Source organism: Grus americana, chromosome 3 (assembly GCF_028858705.1).
Source record: "Grus americana isolate bGruAme1 chromosome 3, bGruAme1.mat, whole genome shotgun sequence".
Classification (NCBI taxonomy): Eukaryota; Metazoa; Chordata; class Aves; order Gruiformes; family Gruidae; genus Grus; species Grus americana.
Genome location: NC_072854.1, coordinates 30,216,007 through 30,238,200, shown reverse-complemented (window position 1 = coordinate 30,238,200; position 22,194 = coordinate 30,216,007). Strand labels below are relative to the sequence as shown.

The 22,194-nt window shown below is 38.3% G+C and overlaps 1 protein-coding gene across 1 annotated transcript in view; it reads left to right on the top strand.

Moving 5' to 3' along the window:
- The window catches only part of EYS (eyes shut homolog), a 916,770-nt gene that overhangs the window by 69,237 nt on the left and 825,339 nt on the right, over window positions 1-22,194 (top strand). Inside the window, exon 5 of the mRNA XM_054819879.1 lies at window positions 5,590-5,704. Within this exon, the coding sequence (XP_054675854.1) occupies window positions 5,590-5,704 (115 nt within the window). The remainder of the gene's footprint in view (window positions 1-5,589; window positions 5,705-22,194) is intronic.

Genomic DNA, 22,194 nt, shown 5'->3' with positions numbered 1-22,194 from the left:
GCCTGAAAACACATTATGAATGAACTTAAAAACTGCAAGTACATAACAGAAGTATAGAACATAAAGTTACAGTCTTTCAGAAGAGATTCAGTTGAGAAGCCTGGAAATTAAAATATAAGTAGAACTGTGTTTACAATTTTCCCAAAGAAGAAAAAACGACACAATTTTATTTATACTTACACCTAAATACATATATACATACATAGACACATACAACACATACGCAGTGCTATATCTTCCCATATAGATATGTATAGCACAGACCCAAGATACAAGCTACTAATAATGTACTATTATATAGCCAGTCTTTTACATAGTATGTTGGTGCAGGAATTAGTATGAAATTATGCTTGAAGTGCATTGAAAAATATGCATAACATGAACAATTAATACCAAGATGTAGACTGCCTTTCTTTAAAAAAAAAAAAAAAAAAAAAAATCCCAGCCCTGTGTACAATGCAGATTGAATAATTTATAATTTCATGAAGCACTGGTAGAAATGGTCTGTGCCATGGACCTCAGTGTACCGTGCAAATTGGTTAATAAAAATAGCTATGGAAAGGCATGGTGATTTAACAGTCTTCCCATTGATATGCTATCTTAGAATAAGAGTGGAAGTAATGACTTAGATCAATATAACAGTAAGTAAAAATGGGCAATTAACAACCTATTTATATTAATTATCAAGAGAATCACTTAAGTTATATGGCAAAGCTATGTACTAGAGGTTTTAGCTTTGGGCTCAGATGGTACATTCCTGTTTACCACTAATATCATGTGTTAAGATCCTGTTAATATCAATGGTGCTTAGATTTTACCTTTAATATTTGTGTATTATTCATGCATTCAGTTGTGTTATCTGTAAAATACACATTTAACAAGACAGGCAAGACACGTTTGTGGAGAGCTAGTTTGAGAAATGGGATAGGTTGTAAGCTTATTATTTTTAACACTAGGAACGCACTAAAAATGGGAAATAACATCCTAGAGAGAATACTATGAAAAGAGTAATGAGGAGTCTATCCTTGAACTTTGTATAACATCGAGTTCTTGGCCCTGTAAATACTGTTTAAGTAAAAACTTTGGATGGTGTTCAATCCACGTAGTTTTCCCTAGCATTCAAGTTGCACACAGACTTTCTTAGTGAAGAACAAAAACTGTAGAAAGTGACTTATCATCTCTTCAAAAAAGAAATTTGTAGGACAAATGAGATGAAGCATTTTCTGGAGGTTCCCAATTTTCTCTGTACAGAGAGGTACAGAGAAAGCCTGGACTGCTGTCCTAAACCAGATACTGAAACTGCAGACTTTTAATGTTAGATAAATATGGCAGCACTGGAACTTTCCGTTTCAACAGAATCATAGAATCAACAGCCCAGGTTGGAAGACACCTCGAGAGATCATCTGATCCAACCTTTTGTGGGAAAGGGAGCTTAGATGAGATTATCTAGTACCCCGTCCAATCGTATATTGAAAACCTCCAGAACTCAGCCTTAGTTTTGCCATTCAGTCCCTGATGGCTCCAATTAGTGATTGCAATATTTTTAGTGTTTCTTGTTAATAAATTGAAAATTATTTCCGCATTTTTTTGTGAAATTAAAATAATTTTTCTACCAACTTAATCCCAAATATTTAATAAATGTAAATTCTGTGTATACTTATGTCTGTGTACTTGGAAGGAGGCACTCAGGTGACAGAAAGCATTTTGATAGCGTATGAATCATGTCCTTCTCACAAGGAGACCAGATTCAGTAATTTGGTTGTGAGAGCTGCAGTCTTGCCCAAGTCAAGAGTGCTGAAATGCAGAGGAGGTGCTGACTTCCAGAGAGGGCCAACAGTCAGCAGGTGCTATTGGTTTTAGGATTCAACATTCTCTGTGTAAATTTATGTCTTGCATTAGCTACTTGAATAACAGAGGATTTCGGAAGACCTATAGGAACAGTGGTTCAACTGTTTCAGTTTTGTTAAGTCAGAGACTTGGAAACTTTCTGGCTGTGAGTCATGTTTTAACTCATTTTACTGGAATGAAGCCTATCATTAACTGTGTTGCTTTATCCAGGAGGTTTGGAGCTTCTCATTCAAAGTTTTAAGTGGACATTTTGTTTCACCTTTGGTAATCATTGTCAAATACTGTAGGTTATGACTATGTCTAGTTACTCCACGAAAAACCTGCATGTGTTTCATTTAGTGTAACACTACTACCTGATCCAGTTTTATAGCATTTTAACATTTTAAATAAATGTAATGGCATTTAACTTGCATGCGTATACAAATTCAAATAATAGCTGTATTGACCTTTTTACTCCTTTTTGTTTTGTTTTGCTTGCCCCTATTTTATGTATTTCTCCTTTTGCCCAAGCTGCATTCTGCTTATATCCATCACCATCTCAGCTTCTATCTACTTATCCTTTCTTCTTTGGGAAAGCAGTTGTTTTCCATTCTAAACATAAAACCAAACAGACTCAATTTAATCTTCTCCACTTCAGTTATGATGTATGACTATCTTGTATCCTAATTCCATCCTTTCAGTCTTGATATCATATACAACTTTGTGCTAAGAATCTAATAGTAGCATTTTTTCTTAAATGTCAAAATTTAAGGTGAATTCAAATAGGCAGTGGACAAGAATATCCATCACAATAAATTCCGACTGTTTACTTTGTATCTTCATCTATTAGCCGTGTTCTTTAGGATGATAAAAAGTCACAGAAAATGTGAAAGGGTGTTCTGAAAAAATTTGGTCTGTTAGTGTCATCTTTGGAACTTTACCGTCAACTTTCTTGCTGTTAATTTATTCTTACCTTCTCTGACATTGCTATGTCTATTGCAAAACAACAATTAAAAATTGGAAAAATTAACAAATATAAAAATTAGAAGCAGCAGCTTCTAAAATTGGCTTACTATATTATCTATTTTATGCAACAGTCATAGATTACCTAAATAAATTGAACCAAGAAAGCTAGGAGCCCTTGCACCTGATTTTGGATCATAGGTGAAAACAAATCAGGAAAACAAATGTTGCAATTGAGTCACTCTGATTTCATTTCAAGTGTTATTTAAAAATGGAATTATAACAGAAGATTTTTTTTTTTACTTTACATTCCTTTTATATATAAATGTAATATATGATTGTGGTGCTACAATATAAAGGACAACAAATAATCTGTTGATATGAGTACTTTTGTTTTGAGGGTAGGTGTCATGGTTTTGCCCCAGCTGGCAACTAAGCAGCACACAGCCACTTGCTCATTACCCCTGGTAGGATGGGAGAGAGAATTGGAAGAGTGAAAGTGAGAAAACTCATGGGTTGAGATAGAGACAGTTTAATAGGTAAAGCAAAAGCTGCGCACACAAGCAAAGCAAAACCAGGAATTCATTCACCACTGCCGATGGGCAGGCAGGTGTTCAGCCATCTCCTGGAAAGCAGGGCTCCATCAGGTGTAATGGTTACTTGGGAAGACAAACGCCATCACTCTGATCTTCTCCCCTTTCCTCCTTCTTCCCCCAGCTTTATATGCTGAGCATGACATCATATGGTATGGAATATCCCTTTGGTCAGTTGGGGTCAGCTGTCCCGGCTGTGTCCCCTCCCAACTCCTTGTGTACGCCCAGCCTCCTCGCTGGTGGGGTGGGGTGAGAAGCAGCAAAGGCCTTGGCTCTGTGTAAGCACTGCTCAGCAGTAATGAAAACATCCCTGTGTTATCAACACTGTTTGCAGCACAAATCCAAACACAGCCCCATACCAGCTACTATGGAAAAAATTAACTCTATCCCAGCCAAAACTAGCACAGAGGGCAAAATAAGTATTTAACTATCTGGTATCTTTGAATATGCTGAAATAAAAGTTGCTAAGTATTATGAAAAACTCCTTTTAGCTACAATACATGAACTGGAAATTTGTTAAGAACACACTTTGCAAAAATTTTGATTCCAAGTACTTGAAATGGTAGCAGTATAATTATAGGATTTACATACAGAATTTTTTTCAAGAGGAGGGTGAAGATTATGTAGTCCATTGCTGCTTACTTTTTAGAGAAGGTTTTTCCATAGCCATCTACCTCTGTCCAAATGGTCCTACACATGGGCTACGTGAATGCTGTCCAGGGTTTTCTGGTGAAATCCAGACTGTTTAACACTTCACCAAAGGTTAATAAGTGATTTAAAATTCTGGACATGCTAGATGCCTCTGTGCATCCCTCAGAGGCATAGTCATACCCACTGATTAGGCATCTTTAACTGATTTAAAAAATACGGTTAATTCAGATGCTTTCTATTGATTATTGTTGCCTAACTATTTGTTATTGAAAATATATCCTTTACTTTCATATGCTACATAACTGTGAGAGGCTTCGTGCATTCTGAAACCAGGGATGATGATATTTTTTAAAATGGGGAAGCATAAGCAACACGACCGAATCTCCTATCCATCAGGAGCAAAAGCATAGGAAAAACAGAAGCAATTCTGCATCATCCTCATGATTTCCAGCTTCTGAGCTGAGTCATTAGACAAAGTACCCCTCAGAAAAAGCTAAAGAAACTTCCCATTACTTTTCGGTTCCTTCACAAACACAAATTTTTCAGCTAAATGGCCATTTCCTTTCTCTTCTACTTAAATCTTTTCTTTCCATGCTACCAGAAAGAGCCTTTAGACAGAAGATCATGCTAAGTATGTCTGTAAAAACATATTGACGGGGATTATGTATCTATCAAAAAAACAAAAGAGAGTTTTTGCAGTCTGGATTTTACTTTTTTGCACATTTTGAGCATGATATAAATATTCAAATATTTTTCTGTACTATTCCATTATTGCTTTTGAATAACACTTGCTTACTGTCCATTTGAATCTCATCTTTTTTCTTTGTGTATAGGGAATTTTTTTAAACACTGGAGGGCTAGATAAGAAAAGGATCTTCTCCTACTAATGATAAGTGCTGACATGAAGCAGAAGAAATGTCTGCAGTTCCTTTTACCATAGAAGAGTTACCCACAGCTTTGTTGGCATCACATGGAACTAACAAACTGTCACAAAAATAAAATGCTAGTTTTCTCCTTTAAAGAAAATACCAAATTGCAATTAAGTAAACACAAAAACAACCATGCATTGTTCTCTCCACAGATTCCTTACGTTGTTCCTTACATACCTAAGCATGTCATTACTGACTACTCTTTCTTAATCATTAGTAATGATTGATGCTAACTACTTTAAACCTCATTTATCATCATATTTCTAATTTTTCTCTCTGATGGTTTAATTGACCCATCCATTCTAAGAGATTTCCAAAACCTCATTTATAGCTTTTTATTAAATATTACCTCATTCTAGATTGTTTTTTGTTTCCAGAAGATTATGTGAAGTATTGGTATGAAAATGCTTTCCTTAATGAAAAAAATTATTTTATATAGTAGCAAAAATATCCAGAATCATGCAACTGATTTTTAATTGCTTGAAAACATGTTCTGTTTATTTTAAATAACATATGAGGTCTGTTTTGTTACTGCAAGAACATTATTTAATAGAATTATGGAACATAATTAAATGCAATTAACTTTTAAAATGCAAGTCCTCTAAAATACACTGGTGTATTTGCAGCTGCATGCCAGGATTCACTGGAAAGAACTGTGAGGAAGTAATTGACTACTGCAGGCTGCTCAGCATCAGCTGTCTGAATGAAGGATTGTGTCTTAATATAATTGGAGGATTCACTGTAAGTAATTTAATACATGTTAAACTAATTCAGTGCTCCAAAGTATAAAAGCTTTAGACAAGCAGAACTTGAAATGAATTCATTACTCTAAGAGACAAGAGGGACATACATTTATGTGTTTTATTTATTTAAATCAATAACGCAAGGACGATTCACTTGGGTAATACGGATTTTTTTATTACTTTTCTACTGAGATTGTGATTTGTACTATATCAGGTAAGAGAACTGAAGGGTATTTTTATAGTAAAAAGAATATGTAACTAATTGTGGTCCAGTGCTATTATCCACACAGATGATAATCACAACTGTGTTTCAGTCTTTAAAAATACATTGCTTGAATTGAAAATATCTGTTTCTATTGTTTTAAACAGAATCAAATTAGTAATCTAAACATAAGCACATTTAAACTTAATACAAACTTAGAAGTTTGATGACAAAACTGGAGTGCGGTGAGGTTGATTCCAACTGATGATTTGAAAAAAAAAGTAACTTTTCTTGTTTTAACTCTCAAAATAGCTTCTGAAAAATGTTGAGCAAGATCCATCATGTACCAAGATTCTTCTGTCCATAGCTTGTCAAAAGAGAGAAAATACTAGTTTCTCTAATGGCAGTAATTGGGAACAACTTAAAGGTTACTGTAAACAACCGCTGATTCTGCAAATCACAGGGGTTTATCACAGAATCACAGAATGTTTGAGGTTGGAAAGGACCTCTGGAGGTCATTTTGTCCACCGTTCTGCACAAGCAGAGCCACCTAGAGCCATTTATCTAGTCCTAGTTCACTTATCTGTTTGGGTGTTCAGCCAAAATGTATTAGGATTGCTGTTACTCCTTGCTTCAGGGAGTAGCTAGAGTAGTCTAATCTGTAAGGGAAGGAGAGCAGGAACCAAGGGTGACAGCAAGGCTGGCAGGGACAGTGTCCTCACCAGCAAAGGGCACAGTCCCTCAATACCCGCAAGAACACTGCGGATTCACAGATTCAGCCAAAAGTCCAGTGATCACCAGACAAGTACGTAGTGATGAAGTAGGTTTGCAGTCAAACTGGGTAGTCAAGTCAGCAGATCAGAATCAGCAAGATACAAAGCTGGATACAGGCATACATGACAAAAAAGCTCTGGAAAGGATCTAGTGCGAAGGCCTGAGCTTAAATGCAGCTCATGAGTAAATGAATGAAAGTGTGGACGTCAGAGGCGAGTTCTGTTTTCACACTAGGGTGATCCAAGGTGACAGCGCTAGGTTGCGTCAGAGCTGACCTTGAACACAGGCAGTTAAACCTGTGAGAGAGGGGAAAGAGGTCACCAAAGAAGAGTGCAGAGAAAGATGATTATAGGCTGGTCATGCCAATTAGAGCCCGTTGATGCAGTCAAGGTCCTGACAGTTTCTCTGGATATTCCTTGCATGTTGTGTTGGGTTTGTGTGGCAAGGTTTTGGTAGCGGGGGGGGCTACAGGGGTGGCTTCTGTGAGAAGCTGCTAGAAGCTTCCCCTGTGTCTGATTGATAGAGCCAATGCCAGCCGGCTCTAAGACGGGCCCGCTGCTGGCCAAGGCCAAGCCAATCAGCGCCTCTGTGATAACATATTTAAGAAGAAGAAAAAACACTTAGAGAGCGAGCGCTTTTGCAGCCGGAGAGAGGAGTGAGAAGATGTAAGAAGCTCTGCAGACACCAAGGTCAGTACAGAAGGAAGAGGAGGAGGTACTCCAGGTGCCGGAGCAGAGATCCCCCTGCAGCCCGTGGTGAAGACCATGGTGCAGCAGGCTGTCCCCCTGCAGCCCATGGAGGAAGGATGAGGGGGTGTAGCGATTCCACCTGCAGCCCGTGGAGGACCCCACGCCGGAGCAGGTGGAGGCACCTGAAGGAGGCTGCGGCCCGTGGGAAGCCCACGCTGGAGCAAGTTCCAGGCCGGACCGGTGGACCCGTGAAGAGGGGAGCCCACGCCAGGGCAGGTTTGCTGGCAGGACTTGTGACCCCGTGGGGGACCCCACGCTGGAGCAGTTTGCTCCTGAAGGTCTGCACCCCGTGAGAGGGACTCCATGCTGGAGCAGGGGAACGATGAGAGGAGTCCTCCCCCTGAGGATGAAGAAGCGGCAGAAACACCGTGAGATGAACTGACCGTAACCTCCACTCCCCGTCCCCCTTGTGCCGCTGAGGGGGGGGAAGTTGGAAGGTTGAAGCCGGGAGTGAAGTTGAGCCCGGGAAGATGGGAGGGGTGGGGGGAAGTGTTTTAAGAGTTGATTTTATTTTCTCATTCCTCTACTCTGTTTTGCCTAGTAATAAATTAGATGAATTCCCTCTCTAAGTTTGGTCTGTTTTGCTCGTGACGATAATTAGTGAGTGATCTCTCCCTGTCCTTATCTCAACCTACAAGCGTTTCGTTATGCCTTTTCTCCCCTGTTTAGTGAATGAGGGGAGTGATAGAGCGGCTCTGGTGGGCACCTGGCCTCCAGCCAGGGTCAACCCACCACACATGTAATTATTCATTCAGTCCAAATACTGTTGCCTTTTTTGTAGTCACAAGAGCTAGAGAGGTGTTGATATTTTCTCTTTCCACCTGACTGCTTGCGTTTGCTTATGTTCCTTGAGTCTTACTTGATCTGAAAACTGCTATATACATGTGATCAAGGATTGTTTCTCCTAGTTACTTACGGGAATAAAGAGAAAAGAAGCTTCCAGTCTTTTGATCAAAGTGGCCAGCCCATATTTTTGCACCTTGTTCTCTGTGCACATTCTAAGTCAGATACTGTTAGGGACTTTTCAAGTGTCACTAAGAATTAAATTCATACCACTGTTGACTGCATGACAGTCTCCCAGTTGCTGCATCTTGTCCTTTCCCTGAGTTCCTGAATATAATTGCCAGGAGCAGCTGTTTAGATTGACCCATTACTCATTCAAATACTTGCACTTCCACAGGTATGTAATCAGATCTATAAGAGAATTTTATTTAAAAGCATGATAAAGTTAGTGAAGTGAATACCTGTAAATGATAATTTCAGAAATTAATGAATTCTGTAATACTGAAAAAAATAAGTATAGCTGCTAAATTGTTAACTCTGATGAAAATTGTTTTAAAATTTGTGTTTTAAGAACATTTTTAATACTATCTATAAATATATATTAACTGGAGCAATAGTATATAAATCTACTTTAACACAAAATCTGAGGTTATTTGCAAAATATTCCATAACACAGATTTATGCTAATAGAGTACTAAAACATCTGTACATAGAAGAACATAATTCTTGCTTTGTTGAGTATAGTATATATAATATACCACAGAATAATAAAATAGATGGTGAGGAATACTCTCTAGAATTTGCCTCTCCTCATTGTTGATAGCAGATGAAACAAATACTGAGCCCAGTTCTGCTGCACTGAACTAAAAGTGTTCATGAAAAGATACACTGATTTGAAAATGTTTGTGTCTCCCAGTTAACTTACCTACATGATAAAAATACTAGATTCAAAACAGAAACATTGCTTTTAGCTCTTTTCAACTACTTATGTCCACTTATATGCAGCAATAGCAAAAGTTACAGTAAAGCAATTAGAATGCAAAAGTGATATAATTAATCAGTGAGTACAATGTGTATGACATATTCAGACATCAAAGTGAATACTAATCTAACACAAAAAGAAATTAAAAACCAATTTTTTAGGAAAGCAAACAAAAATTTGGTAGCAAATTTTTGTCTAGTTCGTAAGTATGCTAACATTTGCTGTTTGGGCCAAAGCAAAATAGGTTTATAGCAGTAAATGTTTTCATAAAATAATCCTCAAAAATACACTACCATCACCAGTATAAGATGCGATACTTTCTTAGCAGACACTGAGATATGCTATAAGATGGCGCCCGATGACCTGGCACATCAAAGGTTGGATTTTTTTTTATTTGAACTTTGATGCCTACAGAAGTGAATGATATGGTATAGTACCTGATAGAAAACTGGTATGATGACAGTCCTTTGAGATTGACAAATAAGATTGAGCAGACAAGGGGAGGAAAGCATGAAGAATACTAAAGAGCCAGATACAAATTAGTGGAATTTTTGTTGAAAATATACGTTATACTGAACCACAGTTGAAAATCATTGCCCTTTTCCTTGGCAGTCGGTTTGTGGTGTGGCATCTTGATTTGCAGGATAAGCAGTTCTACATCAATTATAGATTAACTTCTCTTTGAAGACACAAACAGCTATGGATTCTGTACATCCTGTTTTTTTGTTTCTCTTAGTTGGAACTTTCTTATCATAATTCATTTTTTCCCCATAGAAAATATGTATTTTCAGTATTATCAGGAAATCAAATACTGATGAGTAATTCGAGAATTCCAGACGAGATAAATTTGGCTGTTAGATTGTTGGGTGTTTTTTTTTTACAAAAGCAGATTTGAAAATACTGAAACATTCAATGCATTTGTATAAGTGGCATTAAGCAGTCATCTAAAAAAAAAATCACCTAACAACAAAACCCACAACAAAATAATTTAAAAAAAATCAAGGTGTTGAATCTTGAAATCTAATTTAAAAAATTATTTTTGTTTTAAAATTGTGGTGGGTTGAGCCTGGCTGGAGGCCAGGTGCCCACCAGAGCCGCTCTATCACTCCCCTCATTCATGAAACAGGGGAGAAAAGGCATAACGAAATGCTTGTAGGTCGAGATAAGGACAGGGAGAGATCACTCGCTAATTATTGTCACGAGCAAAACAGACCAAACTTAGAGAGGGAATTCATCTAATTTATTACTAGGCAAAACAGAGTAGAGGAATGAGAAAATAAAATCAACTCTTAAAACACTTCCCCCCACCCCTCCCATCTTCCCGGGCTCAACTTCACTCCCGGCTTCAACCTTCCCCCCCTCAGCAGCACAAGGGGGACGGGGAGTGGGGGTTACGGTCAGTTCATCTCACGGTGTTTCTGCCGCTTCTTCATCCTCAGGGGGAGGACTCCTCTCATCGTTCCCCTGCTCCAGCATGGAGTCCCTCTCATGGGGTGCAGACCTTCAGGAGCAAACTGCTCCAGCGTGGGGTCCCCCACGGGGTCACAAGTCCTGCCAGCAAACCTGCCCTGGCGTGGGCTCCCCTCTTCATGGGTCCACCGGTCCGGCCAGGAACTTGCTCCAGCATGGGCTTCCCACGGGCCACAGCCTCCTTCAGGTGCCTCCACCTGCTCCGGCGTGGGGTCCTCCACGGGCTGCAGGTGGAATCTCTACACCCCCCTCATCCTTCCTCCATGGGCTGCAGGGGGACAGCCTGCTTCACCATGGTCTTCACCACGGGCTGCAGGGGGATCTCTGCTCCGGCGCCTGGAGCTCCTCCTGCCCCTCCTTCTGTACTGACCTTGGTGTCTGCAGAGTTTCTTACATCTTCTCACTCCTCTCTCTCCGGCTGCAAAAGCTCTCTCTCTCTAAGTGTTTTTCTTCTTCTTAAATATGTTATCACAGAGGCGCTGATTGGCTTGGCCTTGGCCAGCAGCGGGCCCGTCTTAGAGCCGGCTGGCATTGGCTCTATCAGACACAGGGGGAGCTTCTAGCAGCTTCTCACAGAAGCCACCCCTGTAGCCCCCCCTGCTACCAAAACCTTGCCACGCAAACCCAACACAAAAATTAATCTCTAGTTTAGTTCCAGAGAGTGGTAAATACTTAGAATAGAAACAGTATAGTTTTATTTTTTCAGTATTGCTCTAACAGTTATTGGCACAAATCCTTGATCACTAATTAGTATTAATTATAAGTAATTGTAATATTAATAGTCACTCTGCTTACATTTATTATATTCAGTAATTTACTATGTTTCTAAAATTATTCCTACCTCTATTAAGAAATCCCTCTAACTAATGTATGTTAACTTTACACTAGATAATCATGCTTAGTTATAGGAAGGATTTACTGATGATGCTGTTTTGTCAGATAAACATGCGAATTGTTACTTCTGAGGAAATGGACCTTCTCCTTGCGTTTCATATTCTCATATTTCATAATTTTATATCTCATTTCTCATATCTAATATTTCAGAGTACAGTTGTAGTAGTAACAAATAATTTCCTTTGTTCTTCCCATTGTTGCCCATCATCCTGGGAACCAAAGTCATGATTTATGTATTCAGATAGGACTTATCAATAGAAAAATAGTTTGTAGTTGCATAATTAACTTGTTAACATAGCTTAATGAAAACAGATCACATCAGACAAAGCAGATTTAATGAGATGCCTGACAGATAGTGACGGAGAAATATTTTCTACTGCAATTCACTCATTAAGCAAAATAAATCATTTAATGGAACAAGTTCAGTTCTAAGGAAATAAAAATCTAGACCTTGATGACACTTTAATGGGTATAGCCAATCAGATGAATTGACACAAAAAAGTTGTTTTGTTTCCAAATAGTTGCATGTTCTGCTTTTTGTAGCACACACACCACACATACCCTGCCCCATCTTGATGAAGCAGAAGATACCACAGTTTGCGTAGCTAGATGTGTGTGTTGTGGCCAACTGCCAAGATGACTGTTAAAGACCTGGAATGCTGTTTAAGATAAATTTTTTATTTCTTTTTTCAAAATTAGAAAAGGCACAAACCATAATATATTATTACATTATTTGGCTTATAGGCTTGAAGATCTGCGAAGTAGTTGTTATTCTAATTTTGAAATTTTACTTAGATTTTTTGGTAAAACATATTAAATTAACTAAAAACTGAGTGAATAATCAAAGAGGAAAATAATTATGCATTGGGAATTATTGTCCCTTGTGAGTGTTTTTAATGGACCTCATGGCAATTTGTTTCTGGGCTAGTGATTTGTAGCACTTTGACACAGTATAAAATACAAAAGTTTCTGTTGAAATGTGCAGATGAGCACAGAAAATGGTAGTATGGTTAATAATAAGCAAATCTGATCAGGATTTCTTGCTAGGCTATACTAAGAAAAAACCCCACATATTCTAAGAGAGATAAATGCAATGCTGTATGCACAGGAAAAAGAGTGTGAGTTACACAGTAGTGACTGTTTCCTGATAGTCAGTGACAAAGAAGACAACTTTGAGCTCAAGGTGGTTATTAAATGTGACACCACACTATTGATGAAGACAGAAGGACAATCCCTGTAGTCATAAATAGAGCACTTCTATACAGAAGCATTTGTAAGTGATCATACTTCTGTGACTGTCAGTGTAGGGTACATCATAGGCAGTTCTATCACCTAAATTGTTTTAAAAAGGCTGAAAAACTGGAAAACTCTGTTGACAATGAGTTTTATGGAAAAATAACATTTTAAAACTATATTCTCAAAACTATGTACAGGTTCACAAAGGTAAGCCAGTTCATGGGCTATCAGTTTTTCTCAGAAGAAAACCAAAAGAAGAGTTGTATTTAAAATATTTAACTCTGGGTACCAAAAAGTGTTGAAGCCACATTAGCAAGGAAGTGCTAACAGTATTGTGCATGGTTTTGTGCAGCTGCTTCTTCTATGCACTGCTGATTATACCAGGGGCATTTTCAAAAATTGTTAGGTAATAAAATATGGTGTAGTGCAGTGTATTAGCAGTTTTCCATCTGATCAGTGCCAGGTCACATCTGTCCTGTCCTAGTGAATAACTTCACCAGACATTAAAATCCATGAGGATATACTACAGTGGGATCCAAACCCCAAAATTCCCGCAGAAGGCTGAAGGCTGGAAAACTTATTGTGGATTGCTTCTCATAGTCAATGCAGCAGACTCATTCCACAGATATTAAAAGGTTGGGAAAAGGATTATATTTCCCAGAGTTGCCATGAATAGTCAAAACATAACCCCAGCAGCACCACCACCACCACTTTATTTGGACTCTGTAGAAAGTCAAAGATATGCTGTTTACTTTGTTAGCTAGTTTCTAAAACACAGAAAGATGAGATTGCAGCCTCGCCTCATTTTAAGAAATCTGGATATCATTTGGAGATATCATTTTAACAGGTGACAAATACAGTGTTTGAACATTACACATCTTTTTCAAAAAATAATGCTATGTAGAATTCTATTATTTACTATTGATTAGTCAATTATTGCAAGAATCCTGCTATTGAATTTTTACTCTTTTGCAGCTGCAATGTTGGAATCACTTTTTAAAATCTATATAATCACTGTTAAACTTCTGAAGAAAATATATACCTTATTTTTTTTTGATATCCATCACATAGGAAAATTTTTAGTTAATACTATCCGTATTTGGCAACTTTGTCCTAAACACTTCCACCTACTCAGTATTAGAAGACAGGGGCCACTCTTTTAATAAAAAGTTTAAATTAAAACAGGTTTAACATAAACCGTACTTTCACAATTACTAAAGGGTGAACCAATTGCAGTTTCCAGCAGAAGTTATTCAATAAAACTGTCCATCTGCATTATTTTGACAATTTGATAGCCTGCTTCTTAAAAATATTTTTTTAAAAAATCTGCCCATGGAGACACATTTCAATAGACGTTTCTATTCTCATGGCAATTTCTATCTTCCTTAAATGTTTTTTATAAGTGAAAAGTCAGTGTTCTTATTTTACAGTTGATAGTATTTCCTCAGTGCTTTTAATCTGAGTGTCTAAAACAATTTATGGCTATAGGTATCTATTATTCTTATCTTTACGTGAAGACAGGGAAAAGATGAACAATTCCCAAAGGACAGCTGACAGGGAAGAAAGAGCTGTTGTTTCTTTGGTGCTATTCATACTGCTGCCACATGCTAACCACCTGGGGACACGCTGTGGTTTGGGTAGACTTCTCCCAGTGAATTAGAAGGGCTCCAGCAAAGCCTCTGGCACAAGGAGACTGGGCAGTAAAAGCATGTAAAGAGAGCATACAAACCAGGAATCACCTGGGGATGTAAAGCTTTCCTCTAGGTCCCAAGGAGGAATCAGGCATCTAACTATTTGTCCACAGCAAGTGGCTTAGATCAAGGCAAAAATAATTATATCTGCTGAAGATCCCTCCCCCCCCCCCGCCCCGAATCATTAGTATTAAAGTAAAATAAAAGAAATCAAAGATACTGAAAAAATGCATTAAACTAATTTAGTGTAAATTATGAGCATAACAAAACTATTAATTTTTGAATTTTGGAAGCCTGGAAAGAAGTGCAGTTTCTAAAACACAATAGTGGGAAAGTCAAGGGTATGAAGACTGTAAAGTTTCTGGCATACCAGCTGTCTTTGCTTTCTAGGGAGAAACCACTGAATTGCATAAAAGTTACAGAATTCACAGGTTGGTTATGAATACCTACAGAAGTGCATTTGAGGGAGAAGAAGGTGCAGCCCTATAGCAGTTGCAAGCAGGAGATTTGGAATAGCTACACACTCTTTCCTATTTCTGCTCTTCCACACACTTCTTATGGAAGGGCATGCAGATTAAAAATGCATTCCACTTTTTGCAGGATGTAAAAATGCTCATTCATAGCTTGGGTTTTTTGTTTTGTTTTGGTGTTTTTGTTTTTTTTTTTTTGCTTAACAACTCTTTACTATGTTATGACCAACTATCTTTCAACTTACATGGTCTGTATAGTGTATCCAAGTCTATTTAGTCAATATGCCTTTCTCTCGTCATCCTGACAAACCACTGATATCGTGGAAGGTAACGTGCTTACAGCTAACAAAGGAATAGAGTTATATAGACACAAAAACTGAAGCTAGAAGACAAAGTGAAAGCAATGCTATTGTAAGGTCCATTTCCATTTGCCTGCGCTACACTTGAGACAAGGACTAAGCAAATTATTCATACTGCCTGAGAGGCAGGGCTGTGTTGGCAGGCAAATAAACACTAGGGCAGCATTAAAGACAGAGACAATAATCTGTGTTATCATTCTGCGGTTTGCAGTTACACCTACTGTTGGCCATTCAAAGCAAATATTTAAATTTTCTTTGAGAAGCTGTACTGACACTTGAATGTGAAATTTTATGTTGGAGTCATTGTCAATGGATGTCCTAGTGCCTTCCAAAAGAGCAGCAGGAGTTGCTACCGATTTCTGGCTACTGTTCATACAGTGCAGTGGAAGTAGATTGTGCTGTTAAGGGGGAGTGAAGCTAAGCAAAAAGAATAGTTTTAACTTCTATAAGTAATTTGTGAAATATGCATTCTTTTAACATCCCGTGTTTGTATATGCCTGGGGAATGCTGATTAATGAAAACATATACCAATATGCTTACCTTTCAGAGAATTGCTCCCCACTCACTCAGTTTTTGCTTTCTTATACGGACATGCATTTAATAATGTTTATCAAATAGTATGATCCACTGTAACATGATAGAAAAATTAATAGAAAAGATTGGTATCTAAAATCTTGTCCTGCAGATGGCTCTGTGTCTGTTCACGTTATATTCCTTTGATCCTTTTCCTCACATCCATATATCAAAGCCATAGCTGTTATATTTGGAGTTTTATGGTGAACCTGAGATATTTCAACAACAAAGTGTGAACCAAGAGGATATGTGGTTGATAAATGAAAATTGTGAGTACAATGAATAATCAGTAACACCATGGGTGACACTATTGTAGTTTAAGTTAAAAAACCCAGCAAATATGTGCTGCCCAAAGATTATTGTGTTCTCTGGTAAGGCAGAAGAGGTTTGTATACTAAGACAAAGAACTGTCTTCACCAAAGCTACTATGTACCTTCTGGGGGGATGAGGGAAGGAGGGAAGGAGGAGCGAGGAGGGAACCTCTCTTTCTCCTGTGTTTTTTCCCCATGTCAGAAAGCTAGTACGTGGTACATATTCAAGAGAACTTGTGCAGAAATTACAGTCAGGCAGACAAAGCTCCAAGTTTCGTCCCTAACCAGATGAGGTTTGCCCTTGTGGGTGCAGAACCAGACCCGTCAGCCAGCTGTCAGGCTGGGAATCAATCTGCTTCTTTTCAGAAGAGTGGCAAGCAGTGCCAAGCCCCGCAGGGCTGCGGTACACCCTGCACCAGCCCAAACAGCCTTTGTGGAAACTCTGCTGCCGCTGCTCCCCTTTGCCACTTTGTAAGTTCTTCCCTGAGGAGCCACTCTCAGTCCTAATGCTCTTTCATAATGCTTGATCCCCAGAAGTCTGGTTGAATTTATAACCCAGAAGTAAAGCATCTCTGTGCGGAATTAGCAATAATATCCAGAACTGAGCTACCTCAGTCACACTGCTTAGATCTTGTAGCTCTAAGAAGGCTTCAGACTTATTCTTAGAGAAGCCGTTTTTATTTATTGCATGAAAGAAGAAATAAGTTCTAGATAACATATCCAGAATTAAAAGGAAGTATAGCTGAGAGAAAACATTGCCCTGTTTAACAAATGCAGGTCTTTAAAAAAAAAGACACTAGGGTTCTTTTAAAATCCTCTGCACTGTATCAATCAACATTTGTTTTCTGAGTATAAAAAAGCTGTAAGAAAATAAACATTTAATATGTTTGTCATACTATATATTAAAGCAGTTGGTTGGAGTGATAAAATTGTTATGAATATTTATAACAGCTCTACTAGCAATGCTAGAAGCAATGAAAATTGGCACTGCAAAATCTACTGCTCTCAGATGCAACTTTTATACTTATGTACAACATATAAAATAGATTATTGTCATTTTCCTTTTTAAACAAATCTAGAGTCTCTCCTACTGTTTTCTCCCCATGGACTATCTGAGCAATATAGTCTCATCTCTCTGAAGCCGCTTTTCCACCGTCATTAATTCTACTGATGTCTTTCCCGTATTTGTCCTTCCAGCCGACTGTTCAAACAGCAGTAGTTCAAAGTCAGATACTTCCATTAGAGGCTAGTTTTGCACAAGTTAATTAGTCCATTTTCTTCCACACTGTAGCTGTAATTCTACAGAAGAGTTCACATAAATTTTAAAATGTCATCTACAGTTTTTTACTTGAGTATTTAGTTCGAACTTTGTCAAAACAATCTTTTTCTGCTTTTCTTATTCTATTGAAATAGCATCAAAGCACCGTAGGTACATTTCATATGTGCTGTTAAGTATCTCTGGGCAGTACAGAAGCTAATGAGCAGTAGAAATCTTCATGTAATAAACTAAATATCCTGCTTTCTAAGAGTTAATTTATGAAAAATATTTAGTTAAAGCTCTTATCATGTAATACCTTTACATATCTTTATACAATGTATCTTAATTGACCTACTAGAAGAGCATATGATTAAATATACATGGACAGTAAAATGCACCAGAAATAAACCAATAAGAATGTTTTCTTTAATTCCTAAACAAAACCTCTGAGAAGATGACATAGTCGTTTTAACCCATTGTCAGTAAGCCAGCAAAAATAAAGAAAAATAAAATACACAAAATTCATAAATATTACAGTGAAAGATGTGTTACATAATCAGTATGAAACGTTTTTTATTGATAAAATGCAATGCCATTTCTATGGATTGTGTGCAGAGGAAAAATAATTAGATGATTTTGGGATAGTGAAAGAGAAAAATAACATGAGCTTTAGACAATAGGAATGGAAAGAAAAATACCTCACAAATTTCAAGAAGAAAGGAAAAATAATCTTAAGAAAACAGTGTTCAAATAGGAATAGTAGCAGTATTGCTTATTAATTTTGTACTATGAAATAGTTGCCGTACCAAAGACCATATAACCTACAGCCCAGATGCTTCTATTTCATATGGAAAAAGATGAAGTATATAAAGGGAGATGAAAACCTGTACATGGGTGGAATGTCATGTTCATTAAAAAGGGACGATATGCAAATGTAAGTATCTGATACGCACTTCCAGAATCACAGAAAGGACAATGCTAACAAGCAACTATATAATTTCTTTATTTTTCAGTAAAGAATTATAATTTTCACTGCATATAGTGGAGCAAGAATTGATGTATGTAAGAGTAACATGTTGGATACGAAAAAGCAACAATGTTGAAAACCACAACTCTTTAAAAAAATATTTATTAAGTAATCTTTCAATAAGCTAAGGTCCTATATGGTATGCTGTAAACAATTATATAAAATAATATGTTATTGCCTAACATAAATTTGCTGTGTGGTGTGGTCAAAACCCTGGAGGGAAGGGATACCATCCAGAGGGACCTTGACAGGCTTGAGAGGTGGGCCTGTGCGAACCGCATGAAGTTCAACAAGGCCAAGTGCAAGGTCTTGGGGCATGCATCGGTGCAATCCCAAGCATGATTACAGACTGGGTGGAGGATGGATTCAGAGCAGCCCTGAGGAGAAGGACTTGGGGGACTGGGTTGGTGAAAAGCTCAACATGAGCTGGCAGTGCGTGCTTGCAGCACAGAAAGCCAACCGTGTCCTGGGCTGCATAACAAGAAGCATGGCCAGCAGGTCAAGGGAGGAGATCCTCCCCCTCTACTCCACTCTCATGAGACCCCACCTGGAATACCGCATCCAGCTCTGGGGTTCCCAGTACTAGAAAGACATGGACATGTTACAGGAGTCCAGAGGAGGGCCACGAAGATGATCAGAGGGCTGGAGCACCTCTCCTATGAGGACAGGCTGAGAGAGTTGGGGTTGTTCAGCCTGGAGAAATGAAAGCTCCTGGGAGACCTTCTAGCAGCCTTCCAGTACCTGAGGAGGGCCTACAAAAAAACTAGAGAGGGACTGTTTACAAGGGCATGTAGTTATAGGACAAGAGGTAATGGCCTTAAGACGAAGGAGAATAGATTTAGATTAGATATTAGGAAGAAATCCTTTACTGTGAGCGTGGTGGGACACTGCAACAGGTTGCCCAGAGGGGTTGTGGAGGCCCCGTCCCTGGAAGTGTTCAAGGCCAGGTTGGATGGAGCTTTGGGCAATGTGGTCTAGTGGAGGGTGTCCCTGCCCATGGCAGGGGGGTTGGAACTAGATAACCTTTAAGGTCCCTTCCAACCCAAACCATTCTATGATTCTATGACCATAGAAGCTAGACAATTCAAGCATTAAAGAGAACTGAAAAGATTAATTTCATCTGGTATGAAGTTCTCCAGTCAGAGGCAAATTTTATTGTCACTAGATAAGATTTTTAGTCTGTTTACATGAATATATATCAATAGACACAAATGGATACAAGATATGTTTGTACTGGATATAAGGAAAAATGTTTTCACTGTGCAGTCAGTCAAGAACTGGAACAGGTTCCCCAGAGATGTTGTGCAGACTCCACACTTGGATGTTTTCAAGGTTCAGCTGAGTAAAGTCCTGAGCAGCCTGGTCTGATCTCATAGCTGACCACAGTTTGAGCAGGAGAAGGTGTCTCTTCCCACCTGAATTACTCTATATACTATAGTGTACACTGAATAACTAATAAAGCGATCTATAAACAACAAAACAGAGCAACTTACAGGTGATGTCCCTACAGTTACCTAGTTCTGGTAAGTAACACATAGAATAATAGAATCATAGAATATATCACATTGGAGGGGTTCTATATGGATCATGGAGTCCAACTCCCTGCTCCTCGCAGGACTACCTAAACCAAAATCATATGACTAAGAGCATCATCCAGACGCTTCTTGAACTCTGACAGGCTTGGTGCTCTGACCACTTCCCTGGGGAGCCTGTTCCAGTGACTGACCGTCCTCTTGGTGAAGAGCCTTTTCGAGTGATAATATAGAGCAATGTGCATTGAAAATGTGTTGAGTACATTTCAGTGTCAACTAGCTCAAGCTCATAGTTAAGCCTCTATACATTTGGGAATTTTTTTCTATAGCTATACTTTCATTGTTAGTAGAAAATCATAAACGTGCAATATTATATCAGATTATGAGATCAGTGCCCTTCAGTCTCTCCCACCTGAATAAGGCGTACAATCAAAATATTAAACAGTCATCACAATGAAAGGTTGTAAACAGAATTCCCGTGTTCATCTTGACACTTCAGCTGAATATAACTGAAGTCATTAGGCAGCTGTGCAAAATTTAAAAAAAAAAAGTTTTTATCTTGAATTTTCTGGTTTATGAATTTCCTTTTCCAATATAGAAACTTGTGGGTCAAGATCACCAAACATTTTTCATATCTTAACAGAATCACAAAAAGCCTCCACAAAACCACAAAAACTTTATTAAAAAAAAATAATTAATGAAGCAACTAATCACATGGCAACAACTATCCCTAAAACACAAATAACAAGTAGAGTGAAAGGAGTATCTAATGTTTCTTCTATGTTGGTCACATAAAACAACAAAAACAACAGTTAGAATATTTTTGAATATTTTTCACATTGAAAAATAATTACACTGATTTTCCAAATAAGATGTACAGATGATTGAATGATCTTCAGCCAAAAGGAATTAAACTGGGATCCCAGAGCAGCAAAGGATCATGATAACAGTCATGGTCACTGAAAACTAGAGAACTCCAGCTTTGATTATTCACAGTTAGGAGGAAAATAAGCAAACAAACAAACAAAAACTCCTTATGTAATATGAGTTCATGAGAAATATGAAACGAAAGTGGTGGTTGGGTCTTTCACAATTTCAACTTCTTCTGCACGCTCGTGACTCAACTAATCTAAAAGATTGGTTGCTTTTGGGTAGAGAAAAACAGGCCCTGGGCCCTATGAGTCCCAAAAATAATCAACAACCTAAGAAATAAACCTGGACTGAATTTTACTACTGTACCACTTTTATTAAAAGCATAGGCTAAATTTTCACTGTAAATAGAAAAATAGGTACCTTTATATCAGCTGAATCATGATGGTTGATAGCAGAAGAAGAGGTGAGCTCCTTCCACCGCCAGTACCCATATTTTACAATTTTGTAACAAACCAGTATTTTATAAGACCATGGCACCTTCACACATTTGCACTGCATTTGTGCAAGCTGTTTGCTCAGGCCCACACGTTGCGTAGGAAAGTATGCATTTAACATTGAAATAAGGTGGGGTGTTTTCCAATGTCTCATGCAAAATTTCAAGAAATGGACAAGTGTCGTGGTTTAACATCAGCTGGCAACTAAACACCACACAGCTGCTTACTCACTCCCCGTTGGCAGGATGGGGGGAGAATCAGAAGGGTAACAGTGAGAAAACTCGTGAGTTGAGGTAAAGACAGTTTAATAGGTAAAGCAAAAGCTGCACAAACAAGGAAAGCAAAACAAGGAATTCATTCACCACTTCCCATGGGTAGGCAGGTGTTCAGCCATCTCCAGGAAAGCAGGGCTCCATCATGTGTAATGGTTACTTGGGAATACAAACGCCATCACTCTGAACGTCATCCCCTTTCCTTCTTCCTCCCCCAGCTTTATACTGTTGAGCATGACGTCATACAGTATGGAATATCCCTTTGGTCAGTTGGGGTCAGCTGTTCTGGCTGTGTCCCCTCCCAGCTCCTTGTGCACCCCCAGCCTACTTGCTGATGGGGTGAGGTGAGAAGCAGAAAAGGCCTTGGCTCTGTGTAAGCACTGCTCAGCAGTAACGAAAACATCCCTGTGTTATCAACACTGCAGCACAAATCCAAAACACAGCCCCATACTAGCTACTATGAAAAAAATTAACTCTATCCCAACCAAAACCAGCACAGCAAGAGAGCTGAGTTTGAATTATTTTTTAGCAAAACCAG